Source organism: Muscardinus avellanarius (assembly GCF_963383645.1).
Source record: "Muscardinus avellanarius genome assembly, chromosome: 7".
Classification (NCBI taxonomy): domain Eukaryota; kingdom Metazoa; phylum Chordata; class Mammalia; order Rodentia; family Gliridae; genus Muscardinus; species Muscardinus avellanarius.
The window spans coordinates 101,414,876-101,429,763 of record NC_137793.1 but is presented as its reverse complement, the minus strand read 5'-3'; the positions used below and the strand labels follow the sequence as shown (position 1 = coordinate 101,429,763).

The window sequence follows — 14,888 nt, the reverse complement described above, 5'->3', positions numbered from 1 at the left end:
GTGTATCAGGCCCTGTTCTGAATACTTTACATAATCAATTCATTTTCTTTCTCACAACAACCCGAAAAAGATGTGTGTGCTATTATTATCCTTTTATTATTTCTTTTTACAGACAAGGAAAGAGATACAGAGAGGCTAACTAAATTTTCCCAAGGTCACAACATTAGTGTGTGAAGTCTGGCACCGCTGCTCAAGACAGCCACTACCACCACCGCAGTAGAGACAAACGGGTACGACTTAGATGCTCTTATCAACTACCGCGTGTATCAACGATCGGTCTCTTTAGCCTGTGCTTCCTGAAGTCTAGGACACTGCACAATGCATTGCAGATCACCACTGAATCATTTTGAACACACCAACAAATGAGTTTCTCCGCCTAGAAGATGACTTTGCTATTCTTTACACATTTCCCTATTATTTTCCAACGAACACCCTTGGCTTTTCTTTCAAAGCTTTTCTAGTTGTTCTTTGAGCGGTTGGTTACCAGACGTGCTCTGACATCTTGAATCTTGGCACTTATGACTTCATTCTTTTTCTCAAACAAAAGCGACCTCTTCCTCTCCTCCTGTCAAGTCAAACACAGTGTTTACACGAGGCGAGTTGTACCCCAGGAGTTTGGCAGCAGCAGATTTCAAATATTCTAGTCAAATCCTGCCTTTGGTGGGCGCACACTTCGCGGTGAGTGTTCGGATCAAAGCTTCGCCCTGGCACCGCGCGTCACCAAGGACTTAGTTAGAGAATGGTTGCTATCATAACTCTCTCTCAGCCCAGGTACCACCTAGTTACTTTTTTGTTGGTGTTTTGGCAGTTATGGGTTAAACACATTCCTGGGCTTATTCCTACTTAAGCCTGCTGGCTTTCTGTCCTAAAGTGTGGTGGAGATTTTTTTTTTTAATGAGAGCAGAGCTTTCTTTGAACAGGAAATCTTTCGAAGCAGTTACTTTCATGCTTCTCTTCCATACATGAGAGCCTCTCTTCACTATTTTGTCTTTCTTTCTTGTCTCTGGCCTGCAAAGCTACATTACAGTTTTACACTTAGCAATAACTCATGATTAAAAAGAGCTTATATTTTATTCTCAAAATATTGTTTCCTTTGGAGATATTTGATTGTCATTTCTCATTCTTTTAAGTAGTTACTTCCAGTCCATGAAATTAATGTCAACCTAAATAGCTATTCTATTAAGGAGCTTTGGATACATAAATATCTCATGCAAGGACCCTGTTTATTTCTTTGCTAGACTTTTTCTTTTTTTTTTTTTTTTTGGCCCTGGGGATTCAACCCAGGAGCATTCTACCTCTTATCACAACCCCAGCCTCATTATTTTGTTATTTTAAATTTATTTTTAATATTTATTTGTTTAGTGTGGGGGGTATTGGGGATTGAACCCAGGGGCATTCTACTTCTGAGCTACACTCCCAAGCCCTTTCTATTTTGTATTTATTTTAAAATATTTATTTATTTATATTTTTGTATGTGGTACTAGGGGTTGAACCGAGGGTTATTCTACCTCTGAGCTATACCCCCAGCCTGCTCTTATTTTTATTTTTAAAACAGACTATTGCTAGGTTGATGAGAGTCTCACTACTTGCTGAGGCTATCCTTGAACCTGTGATTCTCCTGTCTCAGCCTCCCAAGTACTGGGGTCATAAGTATGCACTTCCATACCTGTCTCTTTGTTATAGCTTTTAAATCTTCTAATTCCTTAGTAAAGGATTCTGTAGGGGATTAATAAATTTGTTAGCTATTATTTGATAGGAGAAAACATACTGAACTATTTTGTTTATTTTTTATTTATTTTTTAATTTTTGGTGGTACCGGGGTTCCTGGAAGCCCTTCTACCTCCGGGCTCCACTCCCAGACCTATTTTATACTTTTTTATTTGGAAACAGGGTCTCTTAAACCAGCGTGGCTGGCTTCGAATTTGCGCGATCCTCTTGTCTCCACCTCCCAAGCGCGGGGATTACAAGCGTGCGCTGCCACGCCCGGCCGTTGAACTATTTTTAAAAGCTTCATGTCATACCCATACTTATCCTGCATGTCTTCCTCCTAGAGCTTTTTTTTGTGTGTGTATAAAATGCCTGTTGCTCATCAACTTAAAAAATCACTGTAGGATATTTAAAATGCCTTTCCAATTCAGAGATAAAAGTTAAGGATTTCAGATTCATGAACACAAACACTCGGTGATAACTTGTTAGGAAATGGACAAAGTGAGACTTCTGTATTACTGACATTTAGTACAATCACACATTGTCTTTTCCTTTCCCACTCTTCTTCTTTCTGTCCAGTTGAGATGTAGGTTTTTGGAGACTAGGAAAGAGGTGCAAGTGCAGATGTGAATTTGAGAGTGGACCACATTTCCATGGGGGTTAAGACTACGGGCTGGAGGAGGTTACCTAGAGTGAATGTTTAAAGAGGTCACTGAAGGACTTAGATGCAATATTTGGTAGAATAGTAGGCAAACAAGCAGTGTGTTGTTAAAAAAAAAAAAAAGCCATAAGAAGCAGCTCCAAAGGGAGGGAGATGATTCTGACAGGTGCTTCCAGGAGATGGAGATAGACTAAGCTAAGGAATAAGAATTGGATGTGAAGTTTGACAAGATGACTGCCTCACTAAGTAGCTGAGGCTGGCTGTGAACCTACCATCTTCCTGTTTCAGTCTCCCGAGTACTGGGATTCCCAGCGTGAACCACCGTACCTGGATCAACATGAATAATTTAACATTTAGGAAAGGATAAGCAAGATGATGCAGAAAGGAGGGGAATAATTGCAGGAGAAAAGTGAGTTTGTAGATGAGAAGAATGGGGTCTATAGTGTAGACTGGTCAGCTGGACACTGCCTCCATCATGACATCAATGGAAAGAACGCTTACGTGAAAATGCACATTTTAGTTCTGGTAAGGGGAAGGTGAAGCAGTCCTTCTCATCTGATATCTGCTATTTTCTCAATGAAGTATGGGCGAGATGAAATGTTTGGGGTTGGGGAAAGGGATGTGAAGGGTTTAAGGAAAGAAGAAATGCTATATAGAAAAAATAGTCATATAAGAGAATGGAGACTAAGCCAGCATGGTGGAGCACGCCTGTAATCCCAGGACTTGGGAGGCAGAGACAGGAGGATCGCGGGTTCAAGACTAACCTCAGCTACTTAGTGAGACTGTAAGCAACCTGGCGAGACCCTGTTTCCAATTTAAAAAGTGCTGATGGCGTAGCTCAAAGATAGAATGCTTTTGATTTCAATCCCCAGCATCACACAGAAGAGAATGGAGATGAATGTGGCACATGTCTGGCCTCAACACCGGGTTACCAGGAAACGGGCAAACCCACTGAAGCGCGTTTCCCGGGGAGCCTGCTTCTGGGCACTCACCAAGCTCTGTGTCTTCACCTGCAGCCCAGGGCTTCCGCTCTCACTCACTATTATTTTCTACTCCAATTCAGACACCTCGAACGTTCTTTGCTCTTGCTCTTTAGCTCATTCATGAATCCTAAACCATTTAAAAATGACATTTGAAATTACATCAAAATTATATTTTATTTTGTTCTTCCATGTGTTCTTGTAGGAGGACAGACTGCCAAATGCTTTCAAGGGAAACAAAAATAGAACTTCCACTACATCTGAGTCTTAAGTTTCATTCGTTTAAAAATAAGAATGATACTGTCTACATGCATGTTTATGGTTACTAACTAGAGGTGATATATATCACTTGTTAAAAACTGGCAATCCACAAATGACACCTGAAATTCTTACTACTACTAAATATTATTCTTTCACTAAGAAAATAAGAAGGCCTTGTTTTTATCCTGACTTTAATTTATACTGGAGATTGAACCCAGGGACATTCCACCTCTGAGCTATTCTACCAAACTGATTTTCTTCTTTATTTTGAAAGCGGTCTTGCTAAGTTGCCACAGGTAATCTTGAACCTTTGATCCTCCTCTCTCAGCCTCCACCCTGCCTTTTAAACAAATACCCCTTTTTTATTTTTACAGCTTTAAAACAGCACGATGTTTCTTATGTCTTGATTTGACTGGAATATAAGATAATTTACTCAATGAAATTTTTTTTGTATTTGTACTTTATAAAGTTCTTAGTACCTTGATAAGGTAATATAAGTGAGAAACTGTAGGCATAGTATAGAAAGTTTGTTTCTTCAGAAGATTTTATTCTTATTACATAAGCAAAATTATCATTAACAACAGTTCAAAAAACACAAATGAAAATAACATTGAGAAAAAGACAAGGAATAAAAAAGCTAGTACATAACCTGAAAGAGATTTTTTAATGATGTAATATTATCCACATTCTCTTTGTTTACTAATAATGTTGCTAAGGACTACAATGTTTTTGTAGTAAAGCATTATGTAAATTTGAGTAATACTAAGAGATACTAATAACAATTTTAATGTTGATCCTTTTGTTACAAATTACAATAGCCACGGCTATATTTGGTGTTCTCTAAAGAAATATGGATACTACCAAAATCACTGCTCAATGCATAAAGGATAAATATGAGATATGGACATAGTGAATCTTACTTTTTCTTTTTGTGGTACTGGGGATTGAACTCCGAGGCATTATATCTCTGAGTTACATCCTCAGTTCCTATTTTATTTACATTTTGAAAAACAGGGTCTCACCAAGTTTTGGAGAGCCTCACTAAATTGCTGAGGCTCGCCTTGAACCTGTGATCCTCCTGTCTCAGCCTCCCAAGTACTGGGATTACAGGCGTGCGCCACCACGTCCGGCTTCACAGAGTGAATCTTTATTCAGTATCTTCCTCTTCCATGTCGGCCTGCTCTGGGACATGGATTTCTTTTTCTGGTAGTAACCCATATTCATTTAGGAAAGACTCCACATCCCCAGCAAAGAATTCTTCGGCAAACTGTTCAGCCACACTAATGAAATTGCTGATGAGCTCCCCACCTTTGTAGATGAGCAGAGTGGGGAGCACATCTGCAGAAAAGCGTTCCCCGGCACCCGTATTAGAAGCTTTGATTCTACAAAACCTGACCATAGGGTACTCTGCTGCGAGGCACAGTAAGCTGCTGTTTAGAGCATCACAGCCTCTGATGCCATCTTCATAGATGTGGACAACGATCGTGGTGATCTTCTGCTCCTTCTCAATGATTTCCAGGAACTGCTCCCCGGTCTCTAGCTCATATACAATCCCATATCTAGGCCCAAAACTCAGCTTCTGATGCATATCCTGCATGCACTGCCTCCGGTATTTCCGCAGGCAGTTTTCATCCTCTTTGTCTTGATGGATGAGTTCATATTCTTGAATGCTCATCTGAGAAGAGGTGGGAGAAATGCTAGAAATCATTCCGTCGGAGAGGCATAGTCCTAAACACACCAAATTCATTCTCAACTCTGGAAGATTGTTTTTTTACAGTTCTCTCTGCCCCAACCACCTTCTCCTCGTGCCTGGTAGCCTGTTCCTTTACTTCATTCAAGTATTTGTTCAAATGTCACCTTCCTGGTATTTAAAAGGGCCATCGTTTCACATTCTCCAGTTCCTGTTTCCTTTTTTTTTTTTTTTTTTTTTTTTTTTTTGTAGTGCTGGGGATTGAACCCAACGGCATTCTACCTCTGAGCTAAATTCCCAGCCCTGTTTTGTTTCTTGTTTGGAAACAGAGTCTCACTGAGTTGCCGAGGCTGACTTCAATCCTGTGATCCCCCTGTTTCAGCCTCCCAAGTACTGGGATTCCAGGCATGTGCCACCATGCCTGGCTCTCTATTCTTTTTTTAGTAGCAATAAATGCTACCTTGGCTTGTATCATATATGTGATTAATTGTTTAATAATAATTTTTCTAGCTATTATGTTTGATGGAGGTGGGAATTTTACTTGTATCATTGTATCTTCGACATCTGCTACGGTGTCTGGTACACAGGGGTTCAATCTTTGTTTTATGACTAAATGCATATAGCGGAGCCACAATAGACCCACAGGCTCAGTCAAAATTATGCCACTTAACTTCCCAGTACTTTGGGTGAAAAAAAAAATCCAGCAAAGTTTGCTCTAGAGGGGCTTTCATAAAAAAAAAAAAAAAGAAGAGGACGAAGAGGAAAAGAAGAAGAAATACTAGACATATACACTTGTGTTCTTAATACATTTCTCTAGACATTAGTGTTTCTTCCACAAAAGTGGTTGAAAGTCTCATAATATACTAGAGTGTGGAGTATGTAGGATGGAATTAAAGCAAGACATTTTTTTTACTGCTACTTGGAGTTCATTAAATTAGCCAGGCGGGTTAATGGCGGGGCCAGTAACATCTGCATCAACTTGGGAACTCCTGGAAACGCACCCTTGGGGCACCACCCAAATCTGCTGAGTCAAGAGTCTTTAAGAGTGAGGCTGAGTGATCCAGGATTTAATCAACCCTGTAGGTTATTTTTATCTACTGGCTTAAAAACATGAGATAGATTTGTTTCAAAGTAAAATATAAAATAGGTGTGGCGGTGTAGCTCACAGGTAGAAAGGCCCTTCGTTCAATCCCCAGTATATAAAAAAAAGAGATGCATTTCCAAACTTAATCTTAGCATAAAAATTTTTAATAAGTATCTCATATTTATATAGTATTTTATATTTTGAAGCACTTTTATATTTATTTCTCCTCATACATGTTCAAAATTAGTAGAGAAACTGTTTTACAATTCCTCAGATGGGAAAATTTAAAAGTCTCATCCGTATTTCACAGTAATGCAGTAAAGGAACCAACCTCTGCCCCAGCCCCTGGAAACCTGAGACTTGAACAGTCTATGGCTGAAGCCTGGACTAATGTATATTTCTGATCACAGTCTGTTGAGACTTTGTAAACAATTTATGTATGCTGGTTAAGAGATAAATAGTACATGAGAGTGATTTTTCCCACATATGAAAATTACCTTATGGATTTTATTTTTATTATTTTCACTATTCTATAAATAATACATGCTGTACTGGGTTGTAATCCCTGCTCTTGGGAGGCGGAGACAGGAGGATTGTGCAGGTTCGAAGCCACCTTCTCTGGCTTAAGAGACCCTGTTTAAAAAAAAAAATTATATATATATTAGGTCTGGGAATGTAGCCCGGAGGTAGAAGGGTTTCCAGGAACCCCAGTACCACCAAAAAAAAAAAAAATTCTAATTATGAAGCTTAAAAATGTCCTAAAAATCAAAGAAAGGAAGTAAGAAACACTGAATTTCACCATTTTAATACTCAGATAATCTCCATTAACATTTTGGAGATCATCTTTAAATGTATTTATTTTTGTGTGTGTGTGTGGTACTCGGGAGAGAACCAAGGGACATTCTACCTCTGAGTTACACCCCAGCCCTATTTTCTAACCTTTTTTCCTTCCTTCCTTCCTTCCTTCCTTCCTTCCTTCCTTCCTTCCTTCCTTCCTTCCTTTCCTCCCTCCCTCCCTCCCTCCCTCCCTCCCTCCCTCCCTCTCTCCCTTCTCTCCCTCTTTCTCTCTTTCTCTCTTTCTTTCATACTGGGGATTGAACCCAGGAGCATTCTACCTCTGAGGTACACCTCCAGCCCTATTTTTTATTCTTTATTTTGAAATAGGGTGTCATTGACTTGCAAAGGGCCTCACTAAGTAGCTGAGGCTGTCCGCGAATGGAGATCCTCCTGTCTCAGCCTCCCAAGTACTGGGATTACAAGTATGTGCCATCATGCCTGGCTCTTAACTGCACTTCTTTATGACACAGACGTACACATGTAATCAATGCATGCATGTCTATGTTTATAGCTACACAATTCATAATCACCAAACTATGGAACCAGCGGAGATATCCATCAATAGATTACTGAATTGCAAAATTACGGGATATGTACCAAATGGAATTCTACTCACCCATAAAGAACAAAATTATGCCATTTGTGGAGAAATGGATGGAACTGGAGAACACTACGCTGAGTGAGTTGGTCAGTCACAGAGAGTGAAGGGTGGATGTTCTCCCCCATATGTGGAAGCTAGGGAGAAGTCAGACACAGGAGGGGCTCCAGACAAAGGAGGAGAAGCCTGGGTGGAGTGAGTGAGCGAGGGGACGTAACTGAGGGAGAGGGGAGGGGGAGGAAGACTTGCAGAGGGAAATGCCTCAATTGGCACGATGTACACACACAAACTTAGCACAGCCAATCACTGTTGAGCACGGGCAGGTGGCAAGGGAGAGGGAGTGGGCGGGAACTGGGGGAGGCTCAAGGAGTGCGTGTGCGTAGGCCTTTATCACCCTGAGCTGCATCAAGATGTATAAAAGAGAAAAAGTAAATAGGTGAGGCCTTATAAAAAATACTTCTTTTTACAGAGGGTAAATATCTTTTTGTTTGTTTGTTTGTTTGTTTGTTTGTTTTGTGGTACTGGGGATGGAACCCAGGGGCATTCTACCTCTGAGCTATACTTCCAGCCCTAATTTGTATTCTTTATTTTGAAACAGGGTCACACTAAGTTGCAGAGGGCCTCACTAAGTAGCTGAGGCTGGACACGAACCTGTGATCCTCCTGTCTCAGCCTCCTAAGTATTGAAATTACATGGCTGTGCCATCACGCCTGGCTTCTTTTTTGTTTTTAAGTTGTGGCTTATTTTGCTTACTTCTCCTTACTTTTCTTTCCTCAGTCAATCTGATTATTTTAAATTACCAAGGTTGCCAACTTAGGAGTTTCTCTACTTTTCTATACAAAGTTATGTGCTTTGTAATTATATAAGCATAAAAACATACACAGAGCTGGGCATGACGGCTTATGCCTATATTCCCAGCTACTTGGGAGACTGAGACAGAAAGATCACACATTTGAGGCCATCTTGGGCGACTTAGAAGGACACTATCTCAAAATTAAAAACTAAAAAAGGGTATGCAGAGATGAATGGATTACAGAATTATGGGATATGCACACAATGGGATTCTACTCAGCAATAAAAAAAAAAGAACAAAATTATGTCACTTGCAACAAAATGGGAAGACCCGGAGGACATTACGTTAAGTGACATTAGCCAGGCGCAGAGAGTGAAGGTCATGCGTTTTCTCTCCTATGCTGAAGCTGGAGAGGAAGTGGGTGACGTGAAAGACTTTAGAAACTGGAGGAGAAGCTCCAGTGGAGTAGAGAGGTGAGCTGGGGCAGGGTGGCCTTGGAGGAGACGGAGAATTAATGAAGGAGACGCTTCCACTGGCATCAGGCATGTACGTGAGCATACCAGCGTTAATCTCCAGACCTTGTAGGGGAAAGGAGGATGGGAGGGGGAGCAGGGGAAAGCCCACCAAGTGCTGCGTGCGTGTTTGTCACTATCACTGTGAGCTACGCTATGATGTGGGACTAGAGTGCACCAGTAAGAGTGTAAAAAAAAATTCAAAAAGGGCTGGGGATGTAGCTCAGAGGCGGGGTGCCTCTGCGTTCAATCCCCGGTACTGTAAAGCCAAGCCAAGCAAAACAGCAGCAACAACAAAAACACAAACCTAATAAAACAAAACATACATGCAGGTATCTTTCTTATTGTTTTGGAGAATAGAAACATTCTTATAATTTAAAATTTTCTGTAATTTTTATTCTTTACGGTGAAACTTCCCCGAAGCCAATTCATAAATTTGCAACTCATTTTTCATAGAGATACATAGCATGTATTTCTCAGTGCGCAATACCCTGATGGAGACTCACTTCATTTTCTTGTTTTTGTGCCACTATAAATGATACAGCTTTGATTTGCATCTCCCTGATGGCTAATGATGTTGACCATTTTTTTTCATGTATCTATGGGCCATTTGTATCTCCTTTTTTTTGCGAAAGGTCTATTCAATTCAGTTGCCCATTTCTTGTTGGGTTATTTGTTTTTCTAGTGTAAAGTTTTTTTAAGGTCTTTGTATATTCTAGATATTAGGCTTATGATAGAGGGATACCTGGTAAAGATCTTCTCTCATTCTGTAGACCATAGACTATGTGTATACATATGAATATATGCCACCATCACTCTAGGCACTCTGGGTTGGGAGGGAGGAAAATGAGTCGGGGGTGTGCATGTAGGTCATTATCAACATTACATTATGATGTGAGACTATAATGCACCAATAAAAGAACAAAAACAATCATGCACAAAGAGAAAAAAACACAATCCTGCAACAAATACATTTTATAATATTCTTTTTGTATGTGTGTGTGGTAATGGGATGAAACCCAGGGGCATTGTACCTCTGAGCTATATCCCCAGTCCTATTTTTTAGTATGTATGTATTTATGTATTTATGTATGTATGTATATATTTATTTATTTATTATTTTGTTGTACTGGGGATGGAACACATGGGCTTTCCAACTCCGGACTACACTCCCAGCCCTATTTTATATTTTATTTAGAAACAGGGTCTCACTGTTGCTGAAAGCCTCCCTTACTAAGTAGCTGAGGCTGGCTTCAAACCTGCACGATTCTCCTGTTTCAGCCTCCCAAGTACTGGGATTACAAGTGTGTGCCACCACGCCCAGCTAGTATTTTTATTTTTTGAAACAGGGTCTCACTATGTTGCGGAGGGCCTTACTAAGTAGCTGAGGCTGTCTGAGAACCACATTCCTCTGATCTCAGCCTCCCGAATGCTAGGATTACAAGCATGCACCACCACACCAGGCTCCAGCCCTATTTTTTAAGTCTTTTTATATTTATTTATTTATATTTTTTGTGGTATTGGGGATGGAACCTAGGGGCATTGTACGTCTGAGCTACCCTCTCAGTCCTATTTTTTAGGTTTTTTTTTTTTTTTTTTTCTGGTACTAGGGTTCCTGGAAGCCCTTCTACCTCTGGGCTACACTCCCAGACCTATTTTTTATACTTTTTTATTTGGAAACAGGGTCTCTTAAGCCAGCGCGGCTGGCTTCCAACCAGCATGATCCTCCTGTCTCCGCCTCCCAAGCGCGGGGATTACAAGCGTGCGCCACCATGCCCGGCCAATTTTTTTTAGTATTTTTATTTTCTGAAGCAGGGTCTCGTCTCACTGAGTGGCCAAGGGCCTCACTAAGTAGCTGAGGCTGTCCGCGAACCCAGATCCTCTGGTCTCCGCCTTCTGAATGCTGGCATTACAAGCGTGCGCCACCACACTTGGCCTAGTCTTTTTATTTTTGAATTAGGGTCTCACTGAGTTGGCGCGCCACCACACCACATCCGGCACATTTCAGAATATTCTAATGTAATGCCTTAGAGTCACTTAGACCGAAAAACACAAGGTAAATTACTGGTAATTTTTGCTCGTCTTACCTTTCTGCTGATTCTTTCTTTTGAGTCTTTGTCGTCTTTACTCTGAGGAGAGGACATCTGTCTGAGAATCTCCTTCTTGCTCTGTGGGATCGAGTCGCCGTCTTCACTCTCTAACTTAAACTTCCTCCAGTCATGTATTACTCCTTTGGGTCCTGGAATAAGATATTTAAAAAGTTTTTTTTTTTTCCTTTTGATTTTCAAAAGCACTGTGTACACAATTGGAATTTGTCTGAGCATTGCCGTGGGAACAGACTCATTATCTCCTGCATAAAAAGAAACGTCTTATGTGGGTTCCACATTTTCTACTGTCCTGCTGGTAAAATTGTTCTCCTAAATTAATCTTGTCAAGTGCGTTTTGGCAAAGAATCTTTCTGAAACATCTGCACTAGTAAAAAAAAAAAAAGCATAAACTATGCACTTTGAACAATTGGCTATAGTTTGGGATAAAATATTGAAAAAATTAGAACATACAGAGACAATAAGAATTTTTGAAAAAGAGCGCTTTCACAAGGAAAGAAAGCAACTTTAGTTTTAAAGTAACATTGGCCCTACACTAATAACAAAGGAAATCAAACTGTGATTGTTGGGGAAACTGTAACAGTAGAACTTAAAAGACAATCAGAGACAGGGAGGTCTGCCCTCCATGAATGCGTTGCTTCAAAGATTCTAAGAATCTTTCACATATATAGAAGGGATGGAATTTATAGATTTAAGAAAAGTTCCTTAAATCAGATGATTCAACTGGAATTCTGATATTCAATTGTCCTGAAAAATAGCAGTGTTAGAAGGTTTTAAATGCTGGCCATGGTGGCACACACCTGTAATCCCAATATTTGGAAGGCTAAGACAGGAGGATCACAGGTTCAAAGACAGCCTCAGCAAGGTGAGACTCTCGGCAACTTAAGGAGAACTTGTTTCAAAACAAAAATTGAAAAGCGTTGGGGCTATAGCTCAGAGGTAGAATGTCCCTCGATTCATCCCCAGTGCCACATTCTTAAATTCTTGAGAATATACAGTATCAAGCTGAATATTCTTGACTAAAGCTTGGACTCTATATACCTTTAATATTACATTCTATATGTAGGTATATTCTCTTTCATATTGTCAAATCATGCTTATGTTACATATTATAGATATGTGATAAATTAATATAAATGTATCATATCTATTTATATTAATTATATTCAGGCAATCATTGCCCTTTATTTCCGTGTGTAGCCTTCATCTTCCAGATGTTTTATGCAGATGCATGTTTATGTGTGTAGAAAAGAGAACCTTTTTCTTCCATTTCCTACAAATGGTGGGATATTATAAAAATTTTTCCTTACTTTGTTTTTTTCCCACTTTGTAATATATCTTGGAGATTTTTTATTTACACACATAAAGAGGCTCTTAAAATTGGAAGCACTGTCTTTTATTGGAAGGACATATATCATTTAGTAAAACAGTTTATTACTGATGAACACTGTTGTCTCCACACTTTTTTCTGATGCATGAAGTGAGTGAAGAACTTGACACATACATTTTTTTCCTGCACAGGTGTATCTACGGTTATATAAGTACAATTGGGCATATATATATCTAATTTCATTATTTTCTAGGCTGCCCCTACAGAGGTTCTGCCAATTCACAGTCCCACTAGTAATGCATGAGGGTATTTCATTCCACAAATGTGTTATTTAACTTTTTGTTTACTTTTTTCCAACTGTGTGAAAGCCTGCATCTCACCAAAGTTCTAAATTTATAAGTGCTTTGTTTTGTTTTAGATTTTCCTCCTGTGAGAATGGTCCATCCAATCTTTAGCCCCTAAAACTTCATTTCATCCGGAGTCCATTTTCTTATTAATTTGTAGGAGCTCCTAATACCTATGAACACATTAATCCTTTCTACATTGATTTACAAATGTTTTTCCCAATTCATTATTAAATTTTTGCTTCTTTTATGATAAAGTGGACATTTCTTTGGTTTCTTATCCTTCATTCCTTTCCATACTCTTTCCTTCTGCTGAATTTATTAATATTTTATTTTTTGGTTTTATGGAATACTTAGAAATATATTCCTCTCATGGGCATTATAAAATGAATTTTCATGTGTTTTGTCTATGACTAGTGTGAATTCATTCACACCTTGGGCTAAATACAAAGGCTTGAATCCATATTAAAAGACATAGGGAGGCCGGGCGTGGTGGCACATGCTTGTAATCCCCGCGCTTGGGAGGCAGAGACAGGAGGATCGCGCAGGTTCGAAGCCAGCCACGCGCGCTGACTTAGGAGACCCTGTTTCCAAATAAAAATGTAAAAGTAGGTCTGGGAGTGTAGCCCGGAGGTAGAAGGGCTTCCAGGAACCCCAGTACCACCAAAAAAAAAAAAAAAGACATAGGGAATTATTAGTGGAGTAAGATTCAAGAGCATTGAAAAAAATCTGAATCTGAATTTTAAAATCAAATCATGGTACTTGACTTTTGAACTCTCAGTAGCAGCACATAGACCGTCAAGTACAATTGAACAGATTAAGAAAATGGGCTCTGGAGGAAAATAAAAATTTATTTGATTCAGGAATGTTCTATTGTCCCCTTATTTTTTCAGATTAAAAAAATTTAAATTAAAAAATGATTTGTAAGCCAGGTATGGTGGTGCATGCTTGTAATCCAGCATTTGGGAGGCTGAGACAGGAGGACCACAGTTCACGGACAGCCTCAGCTACTTAGGGAGGCCCTCAGCAACTCAGTGAGACTGTTTCAAAAAATAAAGAATGAAAAATAGGGCAGGGTGTGTAGGTCGGAGATAGATTTCTTCTGGGTTCGGTCCCTGGTACACACACACACACACACACACACACACACACACACACACGTATACCTTTCTCTACCATTGTTGTGAGGTACCAAGGAGAGCCTGGAGTTGAGCAGGAGGAGATCAGGGGCATGGAAAGTGGCTTAATGACACTGTGGATAGAGAGGTCCTGTGATAGTTGGGTAGCGAGAAATTATCAATCATTAGAGTTTTCTCATTCTTTGGTATTAAAATAACACTGTTTTAAGAGTTATTTTCATTTCAAATTAATTTTCCCACTTAAAATTTTCTGGTTGTTCTATCTGACCACATGAAGATATTACTTAAATTCCATAATGAATGTTGTAAATAAGGACATTAGGTATTTCTAGATTTAATCTTAATTTAATGCTTATTTTTTTCCTTCCAGCTCTACTTACCTGTGTGTGTGGCCTGTCCTTCGAAGTCTTCCTCCAAACTCTGGCTTTTTTCTTCTTCCATCGTAGGGGAATTGATTGAATTTATACAGTCTGTAGGATGAACAAAGAGGTAATAATGCAGGTGAATTCTAGAATATACTTGCATATGTCCATATAAAATGTATGTGTGTAGGTATGTATATTTATAGCCTCCTGCTGTCAGCTTCCATGTTAGGTCAATGGTTATTATTTTATTATTATTATTATTATTATTATTATTATTATTATTATTTTCAGTACTGGGGATGGAACCCAAGGGCATTCAACCTCCGAGCTACACCCCGTGCCCTATTTTTTAGTCTTTTTATGTTTGAAACAGGGTCTCATTGATTTGCAAAGGGCCTCGCTAAGTAACTGAGGCTGTCCGCAAACCGCGATCCTCCAGTCTCTGCCTCCCAAATGCTGGGATTACATGCGTGAGCCACCAT

At 39.6% G+C, this 14,888-nt stretch overlaps 1 protein-coding gene across 1 annotated transcript; it reads right to left on the bottom strand.

The window, feature by feature from the left end:
- Positions 1-4,756: 4,756 nt before the first annotated feature.
- Positions 4,757-14,488, bottom strand: PDC (phosducin; the record flags this gene model as incomplete). The annotated part of the gene is made up of 3 exons (XM_080698371.1): positions 14,422-14,488; positions 11,211-11,362; positions 4,757-5,284 (listed from the first exon to the last, which is right to left on the bottom strand). The coding sequence occupies exons 1-3, from the start codon at positions 14,480-14,482 to the stop codon at positions 4,757-4,759; spliced, it is 741 nt and encodes a 246-aa protein (XP_080554497.1). The 5' UTR covers positions 14,483-14,488.
- Positions 14,489-14,888: the final 400 nt, after the last annotated feature.